The sequence below is a fragment of the Hypanus sabinus genome (assembly GCF_030144855.1).
Source record: "Hypanus sabinus isolate sHypSab1 chromosome X1 unlocalized genomic scaffold, sHypSab1.hap1 SUPER_X1_unloc_14, whole genome shotgun sequence".
Lineage (NCBI taxonomy): Eukaryota > Metazoa > Chordata > Chondrichthyes > Myliobatiformes > Dasyatidae > Hypanus > Hypanus sabinus.
The window spans coordinates 447886-467500 of record NW_026778962.1 but is presented as its reverse complement, the minus strand read 5'-3'; the positions used below and the strand labels follow the sequence as shown (position 1 = coordinate 467500).

The 19615-nt window shown below is 56.1% G+C and overlaps 1 protein-coding gene across 1 annotated transcript in view; it reads right to left on the bottom strand.

The window, feature by feature from the left end:
• The window catches only part of pgap3 (post-GPI attachment to proteins phospholipase 3), a 44833-nt gene extending 26269 nt beyond the window's left edge, over positions 1 to 18564 (bottom strand). Inside the window, exons 1-5 of the mRNA XM_059957774.1 lie at positions 18331 to 18564; positions 14711 to 14808; positions 12947 to 13099; positions 6037 to 6099; positions 5379 to 5440 (exon numbers count right to left, since the gene is read on the bottom strand). Coding sequence (XP_059813757.1) covers positions 5379 to 5440; positions 6037 to 6099; positions 12947 to 13099; positions 14711 to 14808; positions 18331 to 18535 — 581 coding nt within the window. The 5' untranslated portion in view covers positions 18536 to 18564. The remainder of the gene's footprint in view (positions 1 to 5378; positions 5441 to 6036; positions 6100 to 12946; positions 13100 to 14710; positions 14809 to 18330) is intronic.
• Between the last annotated feature and the right edge of the window lie 1051 nt (positions 18565 to 19615).

Below are 19615 nucleotides of genomic sequence, written 5' to 3'. Positions count from 1 at the left end.
TGGCCCTGGGGATTTATCTGCCTTTAATCCCTTCAATTTTCCTAACACCACTTCCCTACTAACATGTATTTCCCTCAGTTCCTCCATCTCACTAGACCCTCGGTCCCTTACTATTTCCTCCTTAGTGAAGACAGAACCAAAGTAGTTATTCAATTGGTCTGCCATGTCCTTGTTCCCCATGATCAATTCACCTGTTTCTGACTGTAAAGGACCTACATTTGTCTTGACCAATCTTTTTCTTTTCACGTATCTATAAAAGCTTTTACAGTCAGTTTTTAAGTTCCCTGCCAGCTTTCTCTCATAATCTTTTTTCCCCTTTCCTAATTAAGCCCTTTGTCCTCCTCTGCTGGTCTCTGAATTTCTCCCAGTCCTCAGGTGTGCCGCTTTTTTTTGCTAATTTATGTTTCTTCTTTGGACTTGATACTATCCCTAATTTCCCTTGTCAGCCATGGGTGCACTACCTTCCCTGGTTTATTCTTTTGCCAAACTGGGATGAACAATTGTTGTAGTTCATCCACGCGATCTTTAAATGCTTGCCATTGCATATCCACCGTCAACCCTTTAAGTATCATTTGCCAGTCTAGCTTAGCTAATTCACGTCTCATACCTTCAAAGTTACCCTTCTTTAAGTTCAGAACCTTTGTTTCTGAATTAACTCTCCATCTTAATGAAGAATTGCTAACTAACCCTTCCTCATTGCTCAATACCCAATCTAGAATGGCCTGCTCTCTATTTGGCTCCTCGACATGTTGGTTCAGAAAATCACCCTGTATACATTCTAAGAAATCCTCTTCCTCAGCATCCTTACCAATTTGGTTCACCCAATCTATATGTAGATTGAAGTCACCCATTATAACTACTGCTCCTTTATTGCACGCATTTCTAATTTCCTATTTAATGCCATCCCCAACCTCACTGCTACTGTTAGGTGGCCTGTACACAACTCCCACCAGCATTTTCTGCCCCTTAGTGTTATGTAGCTCTACCCATATTGATTCCACATCCTCCAGGCTAATGTCCTTCCTTTCTATTGCGTTAATCTCCTCTCTAACCAGCAATGCTACCCCACCTCCTTTTCTTTCCTGTCTATCCCTCCTGAATATTGAATATCCCTGGATGTTGAGCTCCCATCCTTGGTCACCCTGGAGCCACGTCTCTGTGATCCCAACTATATCATATTCATTATTAACTATCTGCACATTCAATTCATCCGCCTTGTTACGAATGCTCCTCGCATTGACACACAAAGCCTTCAGGCTTGTTTTAACAACACTCAGCCCTTATACAATTATGTTGAAAAGTGGCTCTTTTTGCTTTTTGCCCTGGATTTGCCTGCCTGCCACTTTTACTTTTCACCTTACTACTTTTTGATTCTACCCTCATTTTACACCCCTCTGTCTCTCTGCACTTGTTCCCATCCCCCTGCCACATTAGTTTAAATCCTCCTGAACAGCAGTAGCAAATGCTCCCCCTAGGATATTGGTTCCAGTCCAGCCCAGGTGCAGACTGTCCTGTTTATACCGGTCCCACCTCCCCCAGAACTGGTTCCAATGCCCCAGAAATTTGAATCCCTCCCCCTTGCACCATTTTTCAAGCCATGTATTCAACTGAAATATCCTCCTATTTTTACTCTGACTAGCACGTGGCACTGGTAGTAATCCAGAGATTATTACCTTTGTGGTCCTACTTTTTAGTTTATCTGCTAACTCCCTAAATTCACCTTGTAGGACCTCATCCCGTTTTTTACCTATATCGTTGGTACCTATGTGCACCACGACCACTGGCTGTTCACCCTCCCACTCCAGAATGTCCTGCAGCCGTTCAGAGACATCCTTGACCCTTGCACCAGGGAGGCAACATACCATCCTGCAGTCTTGTTTGCGGCCGCAGAAACGCCTATCTATTCCCCTTACAATCGAATCCCCTATCACTATAGCTCTCCCACTCCTTTTCCTTCCCTCCTGTGCCACAGAGCCACCCATGGTGCAATGAACTCGGTTGCTGCTGCCTTCCCCTGATGAGACATCTCCCACAACAGTATCCAAAACAGTATATCTGTTTAGGAGGGAGATGACCTCACGGGACTCCTGCACTACCTGCCTACTGCTACGCTGTCTAGTGACCACCCCTTCCCTTTCTGCCTGTGTACCTTCACCTGCAGATTCTTCTGCTTGTGGTCTGATCGCCTGCACACCGACACCACCCACCCTTCCCGACTCCTCCTTCCCCGCCACACCAAAGCGACGGTGACCGGGCGGGTCTGACCAGACAGTGGAGGGGGAGCTGGGGATGTGGCTGCTGTAGGAGACTCTGGTGGAATTAAAACTGGCTAATTGTAACATGTACCGAGCGAGATTAGTCTTGCATACTGCCCACACAGATTCAATTCATCGCCCAGAGCATTGGGCTAGAACAAGGGAACTTCAAGGTAATTTTAGGGTGACTGGAGGAAAGCACGGGGGGGATGTCAGAGTGAAATCGCACACAGAGAGGTGGGTGTGCTGGAACGACCTGCCTGGGTGGTGGCAGAGGCAGATACATCAGGGGCATTTAAGAAACGCTTAGATAGGCACGTGGACGATAGAAAAATGGAGTTATGAGGGAGGGAAGGATTGGATTGATCTGGGAGTAGGTTTAAAGGTCAGCACAACACTGTGGGCCGAAGGGCCTGTACTGTGCTGTAGTGTTTGATGTTCGACAGCAACAATGCAGTCACAGAGAAGATCGCAGTTAAGGTAGACAATAATGAGATAGATAATGACTCGGAGAGCACTTCAATGCAGAAACAGGCCTTTCACCCATCTAGTCCATGCTGGACCATTTAAATTGCCTTGTCCCAGCGGCCTGCACCCAGACCATAGCCCTCTATAAGCCCTCCCATCCAAGCCCCAATCCAAACTTCTCTTAAACGTTCAAATCGACTTTGAAAACCATCATCAGAGATCCCGAGCACCCCGTTCACGCTCTCTTCTCACTGCTGCTGTCGGGAAGGAAGTACAGGAGCCTCAGGACTCACACCACCAGGTTCAGGAACACTTATTACCCCTCAACCATCAGGAAGGAGGTACAGGAGCCTCAGGACCCACACCACCAGGCTCAGGAACAGTTATTACCCCTCAACCATCAGGAAGGAGGTACAGGAGCCTCAGGACACACCACCAGGTTCAGGAACAGTTATTACCCCTCAACCATCAGGAAGGAGTTACAGGAGCCTCAGGTCCCACACCACCAGGTTCAGGAACAGTTATTACCCCTCAACCATCAGGAAGGAGGTACAGGAGCCTCAGGTCCCACACCACCAGGTTCAGGAAGTTATTACCCCTCAACTATCAGGAAGGAGGTACAGGAGCCTCAGGACCCACACCACCAGATTCAGGAACAGTTATTACCCCTCAACCATCAGGAAGGAGGTACAGGAGCCTCAGGACACACCACCAGGTTCAGGAACAGTTATTACCCCTCAACCATCAGGAAGGAGTTACAGGAGCCTCAGGTCCCACACCACCAGGTTCAGGAACAGTTATTACCCCTCAACCATCAGGAAGGAGGTACAGGAGCCTCAGGACCCACACCACCAGATTCAGGAACAGTTATTACCCCTCAACCATCAGGAAGGAGGTACAGGAGCCTCGGGACCCACACCACCAGGTTCAGGGACAGTTATTACCCCTCAATTATCAGGAAGGAGGTACAGGAGCCTCAGGACCCACACCACCGGGTTCAGGAACAGTTATTACCCCTCAACCATCAGGAGGGAGGTACAGGAGCCTCAGGACCCACATCACCAGGTTCAGGAACAGTTATTACCCCTCAACCATCAGGAAGGAGGTACAGGAGCCTCAGTGCCCACACCACCAGGTTCAGGAACAGTTATTACCCCTTAACCGTCAGGAAGGAGGTACAGGACCCTCAGGACCCACACCACCAGGTTCAGGGACAGTTATTACCCCTCAACCGTCAGGAAGGAGGTACAGGACCCTCAGGACCCACACAACCAGGTTCAGGAACAGTTATTACCCCTCGACCATCAGGAAGGAGGTACAGGAGCCTCAGTGCCCACACCACCAGGTTCAGGAACAGTTATTACCCCTCAACCGTCAGGAAGGAGGTACAGGACCCTCAGGACCCACACAACCAGGTTCAGGAACAGTTATTACCCCTCGACCATCAGGAAGGAGGTACAGGAGCCTCAGGACCCACACCACCAGGTTCAGGAACAGTTATTACCCCTCAACCATCAGGAAGGAGGTACAGGAGCCTCAGGACCCACACCACCAGGTTCAGGAACAGTTATTACCCCTCAACCATCAGGAAGGAGGTACAGGAGCCTCAGGACCCACACCACCAGGTTCAGGAACAGTTATTACCATTCAACCATCAGGAAGGAGGTACAGGAGCCTCAGGGCCCACACCACCAGGTTCAGGAACAGTTATTACCATTCAACCATCAGGAAGGAGGTACAGGAGCCTCAGGACCCACACCACCAGGTTCAGGAACAGTTATTACCGCTCAACCATCAGGAAGGAGGTACAGGAGCCTCAGGACCCACACCACCAGGATCGGGAACAGTTATTACCACTCAACCGTCAGGAAGGAGGTACAGGACCCTCAGGACCCACACAACCAGGTTCAGGAACAGTTATTACCCCTCGACCATCAGGAAGGAGGTACAGGAGCCTCAGGACCCACACCACCAGGTTCAGGAACAGTTATTACCCCTCAACCATCAGGAAGGAGGTACAGGAGCCTCAGGACCCACACCACCAGGTTCAGGAACAGTTATTACCCCTCAACCATCAGGAAGGAGGTACAGGAGCCTCAGGACCCACACCACCAGGTTCAGGAACAGTTATTACCATTCAACCATCAGGAAGGAGGTACAGGAGCCTCAGGGCCCACACCACCAGGTTCAGGAACAGTTATTACCCCTCAACCATCAGGAAGGAGGTACAGGAGCCTCAGGACCCACACCACCCCATCACTGATCAACTAATGATCTCACTTTAAGGACATTTTATCTCAGGTTATTTATTGCCGTTTATTTATATTTGCACAGTTTGTTACCTTCCTCACCCTGGTTGATCTTTCCCGTTACAGTTACTGTTCTACAGCGACACACACAAGGCAGCACCTGTGGAAAAGAGTAAACAGTCGACGATTCGGGCTGAAAGTCGACTGCTCCCTTTTCTGAGACGCTGCCCGGCCTGCTGAGTTCCTCCAGCACCCTGTGTGTGTGCGGTTAGATGGTGACACTTTGCCTCGAACTCGCGTGCGCTGGCAGCTCGTCCCACCCTCAGTGAAGCGTTCCACCTCCATCACCTCACCCTTCTCCCCTGGTTGCCGCCCCACCGAGGCGTCCGGGGCGCGGGACACTCACCGCACGCAGCACAGGTAGGTGGAGTACAGCACCACAGCGGAGGCACAGAAGTAATCCATTCTCTGCAGAGCGGTAAGAAAGCAAAGGGACAATGAATCCACCGGGCAGAGCGAGCGCCGGGCAGGCGGGACATGGTGACTCAATAGACAATAGACAGTAGGTGCAGGAGTTGGCCATTCGGCCCTTCTAGCCAGCACCGCCATTCACTGTGATCATGGCTGATCATACACCCCATTCCTGCCCTCTCCCCATATCCCTTGACCCCGCTATCTATAAGAGCTCTATCTAACTCTCTCTTGAATGCATCCAGAGACTTAGCCTCCACTGCCTTCTGGGGCAGAGCATTCCACAGATCCACCACTCTCTGGGTGAAAAAGTTTTTCCGCATCTCTGTTCTAAATGGCCGACCCCTTATTCTTAAACTGTGGCCTCTAGTTCTGGACTCACCCATCAGCAGGAACATGCTTCCTGCCTCCAGCGTGTCCAATCCCTTAATAATCTTATATGTTTCAATCAGATCCCCTCTCATCCTTCTAAATTCCAGTGTATACAAGTCCAGCCGCTCCAGTCTTTCAACATATGACAGTCCCGCCATTCCGGGAATTAACCTCGTGAACCTACGCTGCACTCCCTCAAAAGCCAGAATGTCCTTCCTCACCTCGGTCAGCGCTGTGTCGCGGGTGTGGAAGACGGTGGACCAAACCCAGGCGTTCAGGGTGACCTGTGAGTGAGAGAGAGAGAGAGAGAGAGAGAGACGGCTTGTCACTTGGGAGTATTCGTCAGCCGGGACCCAGTTAGGTCATATGGGTCGGTGTAAAATCCAGGAACGCCGACAGTCCGCAACCTGAACCTCTTACTCCTCACAGACACCCGCAAAACGGAAAGAAGCCCAAGGAATGAGCGAAACATCAGTGTAACACCAAAGCTCCCGCCCTCTTGCCACACACAAACATCAACCCTCACCCCCACTTGCAAAAGTAACAAACCCCCCTCCACCACCACAGGCTCCAACCACACCTTCATCTACAGTCCATTCCGACACGTGGAGTCCCGTGCTCAGTTCTGGTCTCCTCACTACAGGAAGGATGTGGAAACCATAGAAAGGGTGCAGAGGAGATTTACAAGGATGTTGCCTGGATTGGGGAGCACGTCTTATGAGAATAGGTTTAGTGAACTCGGCCTTTTCTCCTTGGAGCGACGGAGGATGAGATGTGACCTGATAGAGGTGTACAAGATGATGAGAGGCATTGATCGTGTGGATAGTCAGAGGCTTTTTCCCAGGGCTGAAATGGCTGCCGCAAGAGGACACAGGTTTAAGGTGCTGGGGAGTAGGTACAGAGGAGATGTCAGGGGTGAGTTTTTTACTCAGAGAGGGGTGAGTGCGTGGAATGGGCCGCCGGCAACAGCAGAGACTCCTGGATGGCTGCATGGAGCTTAGGAAAATAGAGGGCTAAGGGTAGGCCGAGGTAGTTTTAAGGTTCGGCACAGCTTTGTGGGCTGGAGGGTTTCTATGTTTCCACTCGGGCCTCTCAGACTAGTGAGGGAAGAAAGCTCAAGCAACGAGAGTGGGAGACCAGCAGCTTGTGGTTCTGACGTTGCAGTCCTCCGAGTGCCCTGACTCGAGGGATGACAAACCCTCATCCACCATCAAAAAGGGGAGGGGGAGAGGGAGTGGGGGAGGGAAAGGGGAGAGAGAGAGAAAGAGAGGATCGACACAGTACAGGGGCCTTTTTCCACACTGCCTACTGTCCCAATGTTTCTGTCTCTCACAATGCTTCAAACAGAGGGAACTGATTGTTTAAGAAGCACAACATCCAGGGGAATTGAAGCCCCTCCACACCCCCAATCACCCACTGACCCACCCCTCCACACACCCCAAATCACCCACTGACCCACCCCTCCACACCCCCAGTCACCCACTGAACCACCCCTCCACACCCTCAATCACTGACCCCCCCCACACCCTCAATCAGCCACTGACCCACCCCTCCACACCCCCAATCACCCACTGACCCATCCCTCCACACCACCAATCACCCACTGACCCACCCCTCCACACCCCCAATCACCCACTGACCCACCCCTCCACACACCTCAATCACCCACTGACCCACCCCTCCACACCCCCAATCTCTCACTGAGCAACCCCTCCATACCCCCAATCACCACTGACCCACCCCTCCACACCCCCAATCACTGACCCCCCTCCACACCCTCAATCAGCCACTGACCCACCCCTCCACACCCCCAATCACCCACTGATCTACCCCTCCACACCCCCGATCACCCACTGACCCACCCCTCCCACACCCCTAATCACCCACTGACCCACCCATCCACACCCCCAATCACTGACCCCCCTCCACACCCTCAATCAGCCACTGACCCACCCCTCCACACCCCCAATCACCCACTGACCCATCCCTCCACACCACCAATCACCCACTGACCCACCCCTCCACACCCCCAATCACCCACTGACCCACCCCTCCACACACCTCAATCACCCACTGACCCACCCCTCCACACCCCCAATCACCCACTGACCCACCCCTCCACACCCCCAATCACCCACTGACCCACCCCTCCACACACCCAGTCACCCACTGACCCACCCCTCCACACTCCCAATCACCCACTGACCCACCCCTCCACACCCCCAATCACCCACTGACCCACCCCTCCACACCCCCAATCTCTCACTGAGCAACCCCTCCATACCCCCAATCACTACTGACCCACCCCTCCACACCCCCAATCACTGACCCCCCTCCACACCCTCAATCAGCCACTGACCCACCCCTCCACACCCCCAATCACCCACTGACCCACCCCTCCACACACCTCAATCACCCACTGACCCACCCCTCCACACCCCCAATCACCCACTGACCCACCCCTCCACACCCCCAATCACCCACTGACCCACCCCTCCACATTCCCAGTCACCCACTGACCCACCCCTCCACACCCCCAATCACCCACTGATCTACCCCTCCACACCCCCGATCACCCACTGACCCACCCCTCCCACACCCCTAATCACCCACTGACCCACCCATCCACACCCCCGATCACCCACTGACCCACCCCTCCACACACCTCAATCACCCACTGACCCACCCCTCCACACCCCCAGTCACCCAGGGACCCACTTCTCCACACCCCCAATCACCCACAGACCCTCCCCTCCACACCCCCAATCACACACTGACCCTCCCTCCACACCCCCAATCACCCACTGACCCTCCCCTCCTCACCCCCAATCACCAACTGACCCACCCCTCCACACCCCCAATCACCCACTGACCCACCCCTCCACACCCCCAATCACCCACTGACCCACCCCTCCACACCCCTAATCACCCACTGACCCACCCCTCCACGCCCCCAATCACCCACTGACCCACCCCTCCACACCCCCAATCACCCACTGACCCACCCCTCCACACACCCAGTCACCCACTGACCCACCCCTCCACACCCCCAATCACCCACTGACCCACCCCTCCACACCCCCAATCACCCACTGACCCACCCCTCCACACCCCCAATCTCTCACTGAGCAACCCCTCCATACCCCAAATCACCACTGACCCACCCCTCCACACCCCCAATCACTGACCCCCCTCCACACCCTCAATCAGCCACTGACCCACCCCTCCACACCCCCAATCACCCACTGACCCACCCCTCCACACACCTCAATCACCCACTGACCCACCCCTCCACACCCCCAATCACCCACTGACCCACCCCTCCACACCCCCAATCACCCACTGACCCACCCCTCCACATTCCCAGTCACCCACTGACCCACCCCTCCACACCCCCAATCACCCACTGATCTATCCCTCCACACCCCCGATCACCCACTGACCCACCCCTCCCACACCCCTAATCACCCACTGACCCACCCATCCACACCCCCGATCACCCACTGACCCACCCCTCCACACACCTCAATCACCCACTGACCCACCCCTCCACACCCCTAATCACCCACTGACCCACCCCTCCACGCCCCCAATCACCCACTGACCCACCCCTCCACACCCCCAATCACCCACTGACCCACCCCCCCACACCCCAATCACCCACTAACCCACCCCTCCACACCCCTAATCACCCACTGACCCACCCCTCCACACCCCCAATCACCCACTGACCCACCCCTCCACACCCCCAATCACCCACTGACCCACCCCTCCACACCCCCAATCACCCACTGACCCACCCCTCCACACATCCAATCACCCACTGACCCACCCCTCCACACCCCCAATCACCCACTGACCCACCCCTCCACACATCCAATCACCCACTGACCCACCCCTCCACACCCCCAATCACCCACTGACCCACCCCTCCACACACCCAATCACCCACTGACCCACCCCTCCACACCCCCAATCACCCACTGACCCACCCCTCCACACATCCAATCACCCACTGACCCACCCCTCCACACCCCCAATCACCCACTGACCCACCCCTCCACACACCCAATCACCCACTGACCCACCCCTCCACACCCCCTACACCCACTGACCCACCCCTCCAAACCCCAAATCACCCACTGACCCACCCCTCCACACCCCCAATCACCCACTGACTCTCCCCTCCACACCCCCAATCACCCATTGACCCACCCCTCCACACCCCCAATCACCCACTGACTCTCCCCTCCACACCCCCAATCACCCACTGACTCACCCCTCCACACCCCCAACCACCCACTGACCCACCCCTCCACACACCCAATCACCCATTGACCCACCCCTCCACACACCCAATCACCCACTGACCCACCCCTCCACACCCTCAATCACCCACTGACCCACCCCTCCACACCCCCAATCACCCACTGACCCACCCCTCCACACCCCCAATCACCCACTGACCCACCCCTCCACACCCCCAATCACTCACTGACCCACCCCTCCACACCCCCAATCACCCACTGACCCACCCCTCCACAACCCCAATCACCCACTGACCCACCCCTCCACACCCAGCCGGCCGTTCACAGGGTGGAGCAACTCCTTACGTTTCGTCCGGGTAGGCATGAACATCGGTTGCAGGGGACGGAGTCTGATAGGACAGGACAGAAGTCCATGGATGAAAGGAAAGGGGGCATGAGTGGAAGGTGATGGGCAGGCAAGGGGAGACCTTGTGGTTCCGACGATACAATCCTCCAACTCGAGAAATGCTCCTGTACCTCCTTCCTGATGGTTGAGGGGTAATAACTGTCCCTGAACCTGGTGGTGTGGGTCCTGAGGCTCTTGTACCTCCTTCCTGATGGTTGAGGGGTAATAACTGTCCCTGAACCTGGTGGTGTGGGTCCTGAGGCTCCTGTACCTCCTTCCTGATGGTTGAGGGGTAATAACTGTCCCTGAACCTGGTGGTGTGGGTCCTGAGGCTCCTGTACCTCCTTCCTGATGGTTGAGGGGTAATAACTGTCCCTGAACCTGGTGGTGTGGGTCCTGAGGCTCCTGTACCTCCTTCCTGATGGTTGAGGGGTAATAACTGTCCCTGAACCTGGTGGTGTGGGTCCTGAGGCTCCTGTACCTCCTTCCTGATGGTTGAGGGGTAATAACTGTCCCAGAACCTGGTGGTGTGGGTCCTGAGGCTCCTGTACCTCCTTCCTGATGGTTGAGGGGTAATAACTGTCCCTGAACCTGGTGGTGTGGGTCCTGAGGCTCCTGTACCTCCTTCCTGATGGTTGAGGGGTAATAACTGTCCCTGAACCTGGTGGTGTGGGTCCTGAGGCTCCTGTACCTCCTTCCTGATGGTTGAGGGGTAATAACTGTCCCTGAACCTGGTGGTGTGGGTCCTGAGGCTCCTGTACCTCCTTCCTGATGGTTGAGGGGTAATAACTGTCCCTGAACCTGGTGGTGTGGGTCCTGAGGCTCCTGTACCTCCTTCCTGATGGTTGAGGGGTAATAACTGTTCCTGAACCTGGTGGTGTGGGTCCTGAGGCTCCTGTACCTCCTTCCTGATGGTTGAGGGGTAATAACTGTCCCTGAACCTGGTGGTGTGGATCCTGAGGCTCCTGTACCTCTTACCTGATGGTTGAGGGGGTAATAACTGTTCCTGAACCTGGAGGTGTGGGTCCTGAGGCTCCTGTACCTCATTCCTGATGACAGCAGTGAGACAGAGCATGTCCTGGGTGGTGGGGGTCCCTGATGGCGGACGCTGCTTTCTTACAACGGTGGGGAGGGATTTACTGTGGCTGTATCCACTATATTTTGTAGGATTCACCATTCAAGGGTGTTGGTGACCTCTCTCTTCCTCACCCACCCACCCACCCACATTCCCCCTCACCTGGTCTCACCTGTCACCTTGTCCTCCTCCCCCTCCCACCTTCCCCCTCACCTGGTCTCACCTGTCACCTTGTCCTCCTCCACCTCCCACACCCACCCACCTTCCCCCTCACCTGGTCTCACCTGTCACCTTGTCCTCCTTCCCCTCCTCCAACAACCCACCTCCCCCCTCACCTGGTCTCACCTGTCAGCTTGTCCTCCTCCCCCCTCACCTGGTCTCACCTGTCACCTTGTCCTCCTCCCCCTCCCCTACCCACCCACCTTCCCCCTCACCTGGTCTCACCTGTCAGCTTGTCCTCCTCCGCCTCCCCCACCCACCCACCTTCCCCCTCACCTGGTCTCACCTGTCAGCTTGTCCTCCTCCGCCTCCCCCACCCACCCACCTTCCCCCTCACCTGGTCTCACCTGTCAGCTTGTCCTCCTCCGCCTCCCCCACCCACCCACCTTCCCCCTCACCTGGTCTCACCTGTCACCTTGTCCTCCTCCCCCTCCCACACCCACCCACCTTCCCCCTCACCTGTCACCTGTCAGCTTGTCCTCCTCCGCCTCCCCCACCCACCCACCTTCCCCCTCACCTGGTCTCACCTGTCAGCTTGTCCTCCTCCGCCTCCCCCACCCACCACCTTCCCCCTCACCTGGTCTCACCTGTCAGCTTGTCCTCCTCCGCCTCCCCCACCCACCCACCTTCCCCCTCACCTGGTCTCACCTGTCACCTTGTCCTCCTCCCCCTCCCCACCCACCCACCTTCCCCTCACCTGGTCTCACCTGTCACCTTGTCCTCCTCCCCCTCTCCCACTCCCCCACCTTCCCCCTCACCTGGTCTCACCTGTCACATTGTCCTCCTTCCCCTTCCCTCCCCGACCCACCTTCCCCCTCACCTGGTCTCACCTGTCAGCTTGTTCTCCCCCTCCCCCACCCACCCACCTTCCCCCTCACCTGGTCTCACCTGTCAGCTTGTCCTCCCCCTCCCCCCACCTTCTTATTCTGACTTTATCCCCCTTCCCTTCCAGTCCCGCCGCAGATCTCGGCCCGAAACATCGACTCTTTGTTCCCCTCCCCAGATGCTGCCCGGCTCGCTGAGACCCTCCAGCGTTTTGGGTGGGGTTTGGTCTGACTTGGATCCTGGTTTACGGAGACGGGTCTGGCCCCTGGGCACCACTCCACATACCCCTGCCCCGACAGACAGCGGGAGACGGGACGGACTTGCGAGGGATACGCGCCGAGTGTCAGTGATCTGCTTACCGTGGCGAAGCAGACGCAGGTGTTGTACATGGGGCACTCGCTCGGCACCGCGGCCCGGTACTTGGCCAACATCAGCAGGTTGGCCAGCCCGTTCAGGATGGAGGCGAAGGCCGAGGCGGGCTCCTGGAAGAACAGGAACCGGTAGAAAGGCCACTACGGGAGAAAACAAAAGGAGAAAATCAGCGGGGAGACATTCGCCCCCAACATCCCTCCCTCACCCTTCTGACACAAACCACTCCATTCTCAAAGTTCAAAGTCGTTATCGAAGTCCTGCAGGACCGCCACAACCTCGCTGTCGGGCTCGGAGCCGCGTTGGCTCTGGCCGTCGGTCAGGTCATCCACGCCGCAGAGGTCAGAGGTCAGTTCGCCAGTCCTCCAGGTTCGGGGGTCAGCTCAGGGCCAACAACCCCGACCGGTTAAACAAAACCGTTAAGGAAACAGCAACGGAGAATCCTTCTGCATCTGAGTGTGATGGCGTCCCGAGTCTGCACCCGGGTGAACAGGAGTGAAAACCCAGAGGAAGCTACTGACACGATGAAGGAAGCCCGGAGCACCGCCAGAGATGGACGACCTTCAGTGCTGCCCTAGACACCAGCAGGGTAAAGCGCAGTAAGCATGATCAGAGTACATATATACAACCCAAAGATTCGTTCTCTTGTGGGCATTCAGAGTAAATCCAGGAAACACACCAGAGTCATTGAGACTGCACCCAACAGGACAAACAACCCGTGTGCAAAAGACAACAAAATCTTCAAATACAGAAGAAAAAAAGATGAAATAATAATTAACTAAGCAATAATTATCGAGAGCATCAGGTGAAGAGTCCTTGAAAGTGAGTCCATAGGTCGTGGGAGCAATGGGGAGAGGGCATGATGGTTGAGGGGTAATAACCGTTTCTGAACCTGGTGGTGTGGGTCCTGAGGCTCCTGTACCTCCTTCCTGGTGGTTGAGGGGGTAATAACTATTCCTGAACCTGGTGGTGTGGGACCTGAGGCTCCTGTACCTCCTTCCTGATCGTAGGGACTCCATCTCAGTATAGTCCTACCCCCTCCAACCCCCGATACAGCTTTCCACGTTGCTCATCGCTCGTCCCGCACGGAGAACTGTATCTGAGCTGACTCTCCAGGGAGAGTCTGCCAGTCGACAGTATTTCTATCACCAGGACTTGCAACGTGCACCAGATGCTCCCATGGTTTCCCGTGACCCTGATCGGGGGGGGGGGGGGCTAGGCAGGTGCTTAGTGACCTGCAGGCCAGCACCTCTCCAGCCCGCCAACACAGAGAGTGGTGGGTGTGTGGAACGCCCTGCCAGGGATGGTGGTAGATACATTCCAGGCATTTCAGACTCTTAGAGAAGCAAGCGGATGATAGGAAAACAGAGGGAGACGTGGGAGGGAAGGGTTAGAGCCTCTCGACGCGACATGGCCGCCGGTCCGAGAGCGAGGGGCGAGCTGGCGTTCCGAAGAGGAACACCGGGGCCAGGCGGATTGGAAAGGGTGGGAGTCGGGACCAGAGGCGAGGGCCGGGTCGCTACAACGAGGCCTCAATTCCCATCTGAGAGCCGTTCGGCTCCTCTCTTACTGTCTGCACGATTCGTTTTCTCTCTGGAAACGGAGAGTTTGCTTGGTCTCTGTCTTTGCGGCTCTCTGAATGTGAAGGCGGTAAAAACAGACACACTTTGATAATAAATGCCCTTTGAACACTTGTCAACAGGGACTAAACGGGTTGGGCCCTTCCCTGTAGGAAAGGCTGAAGGCTTAATCACCTTGCCATGAAATTGAGGCACCCTGAGTCCTTCCTGGATGTACACACCAACCGTGTCCCACATGCAGTCATACTGGCAGTCGTCGATACAGGTCCAGCCTGCCGGCAGAAACAGACACCAGAATTAGTCTCAAGACCACGGTTAATTCAGAGCAGCCGTCTCCCTGCCGATATCCACCCACAAACTCTCTCTCTCTCTCAAACACCGACTGGAAGTTCACAGAATCCGAACCGAGAGTGACCACACTGGCTCGTGGCGTGAAATTTGTTGCTTTTGCTCAGCAGCAAGTGAACCGGACTGAGTTGTCTGCAGCCGAGTGAGATAAGGAACTGCTGTGGACTTGTCCTGCAGGATCGGGGCTGCAGGCCAACATCCCATCTACGGGCTGTGACGCTCAGGGACTTCGGCGAGACTATTAAAGTTTTTTTTTTGTTATGCTTTCCTGCTATCATAATTACCACGGCAGTGCATTGGTTAGCACAATGTTCACAGTACCAGCAAACCGGGTTCGATTCCCATCACACGGTAGTGTAGAAGTTAGCACAACACTTTACAGTACCAGTGACCCGGGTTCAATTCCCATCACACGGTAGTGTAGTGGTTAGCACAATGTTTACAGTACCAGTGACCCGGGTTCAATTCCCATCACACGGTAGTGTAGTGGTTAGCACAACGCTTTACAGTACCAGTGACCCGGGTTCGATTCCCATCACACGGTAGTGTAGTGGTTAGCACAATGTTTACAGTACCAGTGACCCGGGTTCAATTCCCATCACACGGTAGTGTAGTGGTTAGCACAACGCTTTACAGTACCAGTGACCCGGGTTCGATTCCCATCACACGGTAGTGTAGTGGTTAGCACAATGTTTACAGTACCAGTGACCCGGGTTCAATTCCCATCACACGGTAGTGTAGTGGTTAGCACAACGCTTTACAGTACCAGTGACCCGGGTTCAATTCCCATCTCACGGTAGTGTAGTGGTTAGCACAATGTTTACAGTACCAGTGACCCGGGTTCAATTCCCATCACACGGTAGTGTAGTGGTTAGCACAACGTTTACAGTACCAGTGACCCGGGTTCGGTTCCCATCACACGGTAGTGTAGTGGTTAGCACAACGCTTTACAGTACCAGTGACCCGGGTTCAATTCCCATCTCATGGTAGTGTAGAAGTTAGCACAACGCTTTACAATACCAGTGACCAGGGTTCAATTCCCATCACACGGTAGTGTAGTGGTTAGCACAACGCTTTACAGTACCAGTGACCCGGGTTCAATTCCCATCTCATGGTAGTGTAGAAGTTAGCACAACGCTTTACAATACCAGTGACCCGGGTTCGGTTCCCATCACACGGTAGTGTAGTGGTTAGCACAATGTTTACAATACCAGTGACCCGGGTTCGGTTCCCATCACACGGTAGTGTAGTGGTTAGCACAACGCTTTACAGTACCAGTGACCCGGGTTCAATTCCCATCTCATGGTAGTGTAGAAGTTAGCACAACGCTTTACAATACCAGTGACCCGGGTTCAATTCCCATCACACGGTAGTGTAGAAGTTAGCACAACGTTTACAGTACCAGTGACCCGGGTTCAATTCACATCACACGGTAGTGTAGTGGTTAGCACAACGCTTTACAGTACCAGTGACCCGGGTTCAATTCCCATCACACGGTAGTGTAGTGGTTAGCACAATGTTTACAGTACCAGTGACCCAGGTTCAATTCCCATCACACGGTAGTGTAGTGGTTAGCACAATGTTTACAGTACCTGTGACCCGGGTTCAATTCACATCACACGGTAGTGTAGTGGTTAGCACAACGCTTTACAGTTCTAGTGACCCGGGTTCAATTCCCATCACACGGTAGTGTAGTGGTTAGCACAATGTTTACAGTACCAGTGACCCGGGTTCAATTCCCATCACACGGTAGTGTAGTGGTTAACACAACGTTTTACAGTACCAGTGACCCGGGTTCAATTCCCATCACACGGTGGTGTAGTGGTTAGCACAACGTTTTACAGTACCAGTGACCTGGGCGCAATTCCCATCACACGGTAGTGTAGTGGTTAGCACAACGTTTACAGTGCCAGTGACCCGGGTTCAATTCCCATCACACGGTAGTGTAGTGGTTAGCACAACGCTTTACAGTACCAGTGACCTGGGTTCGATTCCCATCACACGGTAGTGTAGCGGTTAGCACAATGGTTTACAGTACCAGTGACCCGGGTTCAATTCCCATCACACGGTAGTGTAGTGGTTAGCACAATGTTTACAGTGCCAGTGACCCGGGTTCGATTCCCATCACACGGTAGTGTAGTGGTTAGCACAATGTTTACAGTGCCAGTGACCCAGGTTCAATTCCCATCACACGGTAGTGTAGTGGTTAACACAATGTTTACAGTACCAGTGACCCAGGTGTCGTGCCTGTGACCGTCAGAATGGGTCTGTGTTGCTGTAGGAACCCTGGGGTGGGTGTGAAGGGTCAAGGGCTGCAGGATCCCTGGGGTGGGGTGAAGGGTCAGGGGCTGCAGGATCCCTGGGGTGGGGGTGAAGGGCCAGGGTCTGCAGGGTCCCTGGGGTGGGGGTGAAGGGTCAGGGGCTGCAGGATCCCTGGGGTGGGGTGAAGGGTCAGGGGCTGCAGGATCCCTGGGGTGGGGGTGAAGGGTCAGGGGGTCAGGGGCTGCAGGATCCCTGGGGTGGGGGTGAAGGGTCAGGGGCTGCAGGATCCCTGGGGTGGGGGTGAAGGGTCAGGGGGTCAGGGGCTGCAGGATCCCTGGGGTGGGGGTGAAGGGTCAGGGGCTGCAGGATCCCTGGGGTGGGGGTGGTCAGGGGCTGCAGGATCCCTGGGGTGGGGGTGAAGGGTCAGGGGCTGCAGGATCCCTGGGGTGGGGGTGAAGGGTCAGGATCTGCAGGATCCCTGGGATGGGGGTGAAGGGTCAGGATCTGCAGGATCCCTGGGGTGGGGGTGAAGGGTCAGGGGCTGCAGGATCCCTGGGGTGGGGGTGAAGGGTCAGGGGCTGCAGGATCCCTGGGGTGGGGGTGAAGGGTCAGGGGCTGCAGGATCCCTGGGGTGGGGGTGAAGGGTCAGGGGCTGCAGGATCCCTGGGGTGGGGGTGAAGGGTCAGGGGCTGCAGGATCCCTGGGGTGGGGGTGAAGGGTCAGGGGCTGCAGGATCCCTGGGGTGGGGGTGAAGGGTCAGGATCTGCAGGATCCCTGGGGTGGGGGTGAAGGGTCAGGGGCTGCAGGATCCCTGGGGTGGGGGTGAAGGGTCAGGGGCTGCAGGATCCCTGGGGTGGGGGTGAAGGGTCAGGGGCTGCAGGATCCCTGGGGTGGGGGTGAAGGGTCAGGGGCTGCAGGATCCCTGGGGTGGGGGTGAAGGGTCAGGATCTGCAGGATCCCTGGGGTGGGGGTGAAGGGTCAGGGGCTGCAGGATCCCTGGGGTGGGGGTGAAGGGTCAGGGGCTGCAGGATCCCTGGGGTGGGGGTGAAGGGTCAGGGGCTGCAGGATCCCTGGGGTGGGGGTGAAGGGTCAGGGGCTGCAGGATCCCTGGGGTGGGGGTGAAGGGTCAGGGGCTGCAGGATCCCTGGGGTGGGGGTGAAGGGTCAGGGGGTGTGTGTCCTCACCCGTCAGCTGCATGTGGATGGGCTGCGCCCTGTGGAAGGCCCTCAGCGCGGCGCCGGTGCAGTTCCGGCGCTCGCACAGCCGCACGCATTGCCGGTAGTAGGGCTCGCGGTCCCCCTGCGAGCAGCCGACCCCGGACAGGCCCAACAACGCCGCCGCCGCCGCCGCCGCCGCCGTGTAAACCGAGACCCAGGCCGCGGCCCGCATCCCGGCGCTTCCGGTCCGACGCGGAACTTCCGGTGCGGCGCGCGCGCTCCCCGCCTCCCGGCCCAGGCCCCGCCCCCTCCGCCCACCGACCCGCCCCCAGGGTCGTGACGGCCCCGCCCACCCATTCACTCGATCTGCCCCCGCCCCCTCCCTACGCCGACTCCGCCCCTTCCGGTCGCCGACCCCGCCCCTTCCAGCCGGAAGCCAGGGTCAGAGTGCGGGATGGACGGGGCGGGGAGGGCTGAGCTGGGAGGGGAGGCTGAGGCAGCGGGGGGGGGGGGGGGGGGGGCAGGGGGCAGGGGGCGGTCAGGGACTGACCAGAGGCTGTAACCGAGACGGGCATCCGGGGACAGGGGATGAGACCGAGAGGGGGCATGAATGGGGGGGGGGGTGGGTGGGTTTGACCCGGTGCTGATGCAGCCGGAACCCCTCCACTACCCCCGCTCCCCCCCCCCCCGAGCCTCCTCGACACCCACCGTGATCCAGGAAATCCCAGATTTCCCCAATAATTCCTGCCAGAGCCGTGACGGAGGAGCCATCCTCTGCCAGCAATTCCACCAAATGCCTGTGGACACCCCTCCCCCTCTCATAGCATAGAATAGTACAGAGCAGGCCCTTCGGCCCACAATGTTGTGCCGTCCCTTAAACCCTGCCTCCCATTTAACCCGCTACCTTAAATTTCTGCATATACCTGTCTGGTAGTCTCTCAAATTTCACTAGTGTATCTGCCTCCACCACTGACTCAGGCAGTGCATTCCACGCACCAGCCACTCTCTGAGTAAAAATACCCTCCTCTAATATCCCCCTTGAACTTCCCTCCCCTTACCTTAAAGCCGTGTCCTCTTGTACTGAGCAGTGGGGCCCTGGGGAAGAGGTGCTGGCTGTCCACTCTGTCTATTCCTCTTAATATCTTGTACACCTCTACCATGTCTCCTCCTCTCCAGAGAGTAAAGCCCTACCTCCCTTAATCTCTGATCATAATCCATACTCTCTAAACCAAGCAGCATCCTGGTAATTCTCCTCTGTACCCTTTCCAATGCTTCCACATCCTTCCTGTAGTGAGGCGACCAGAACCGAAGT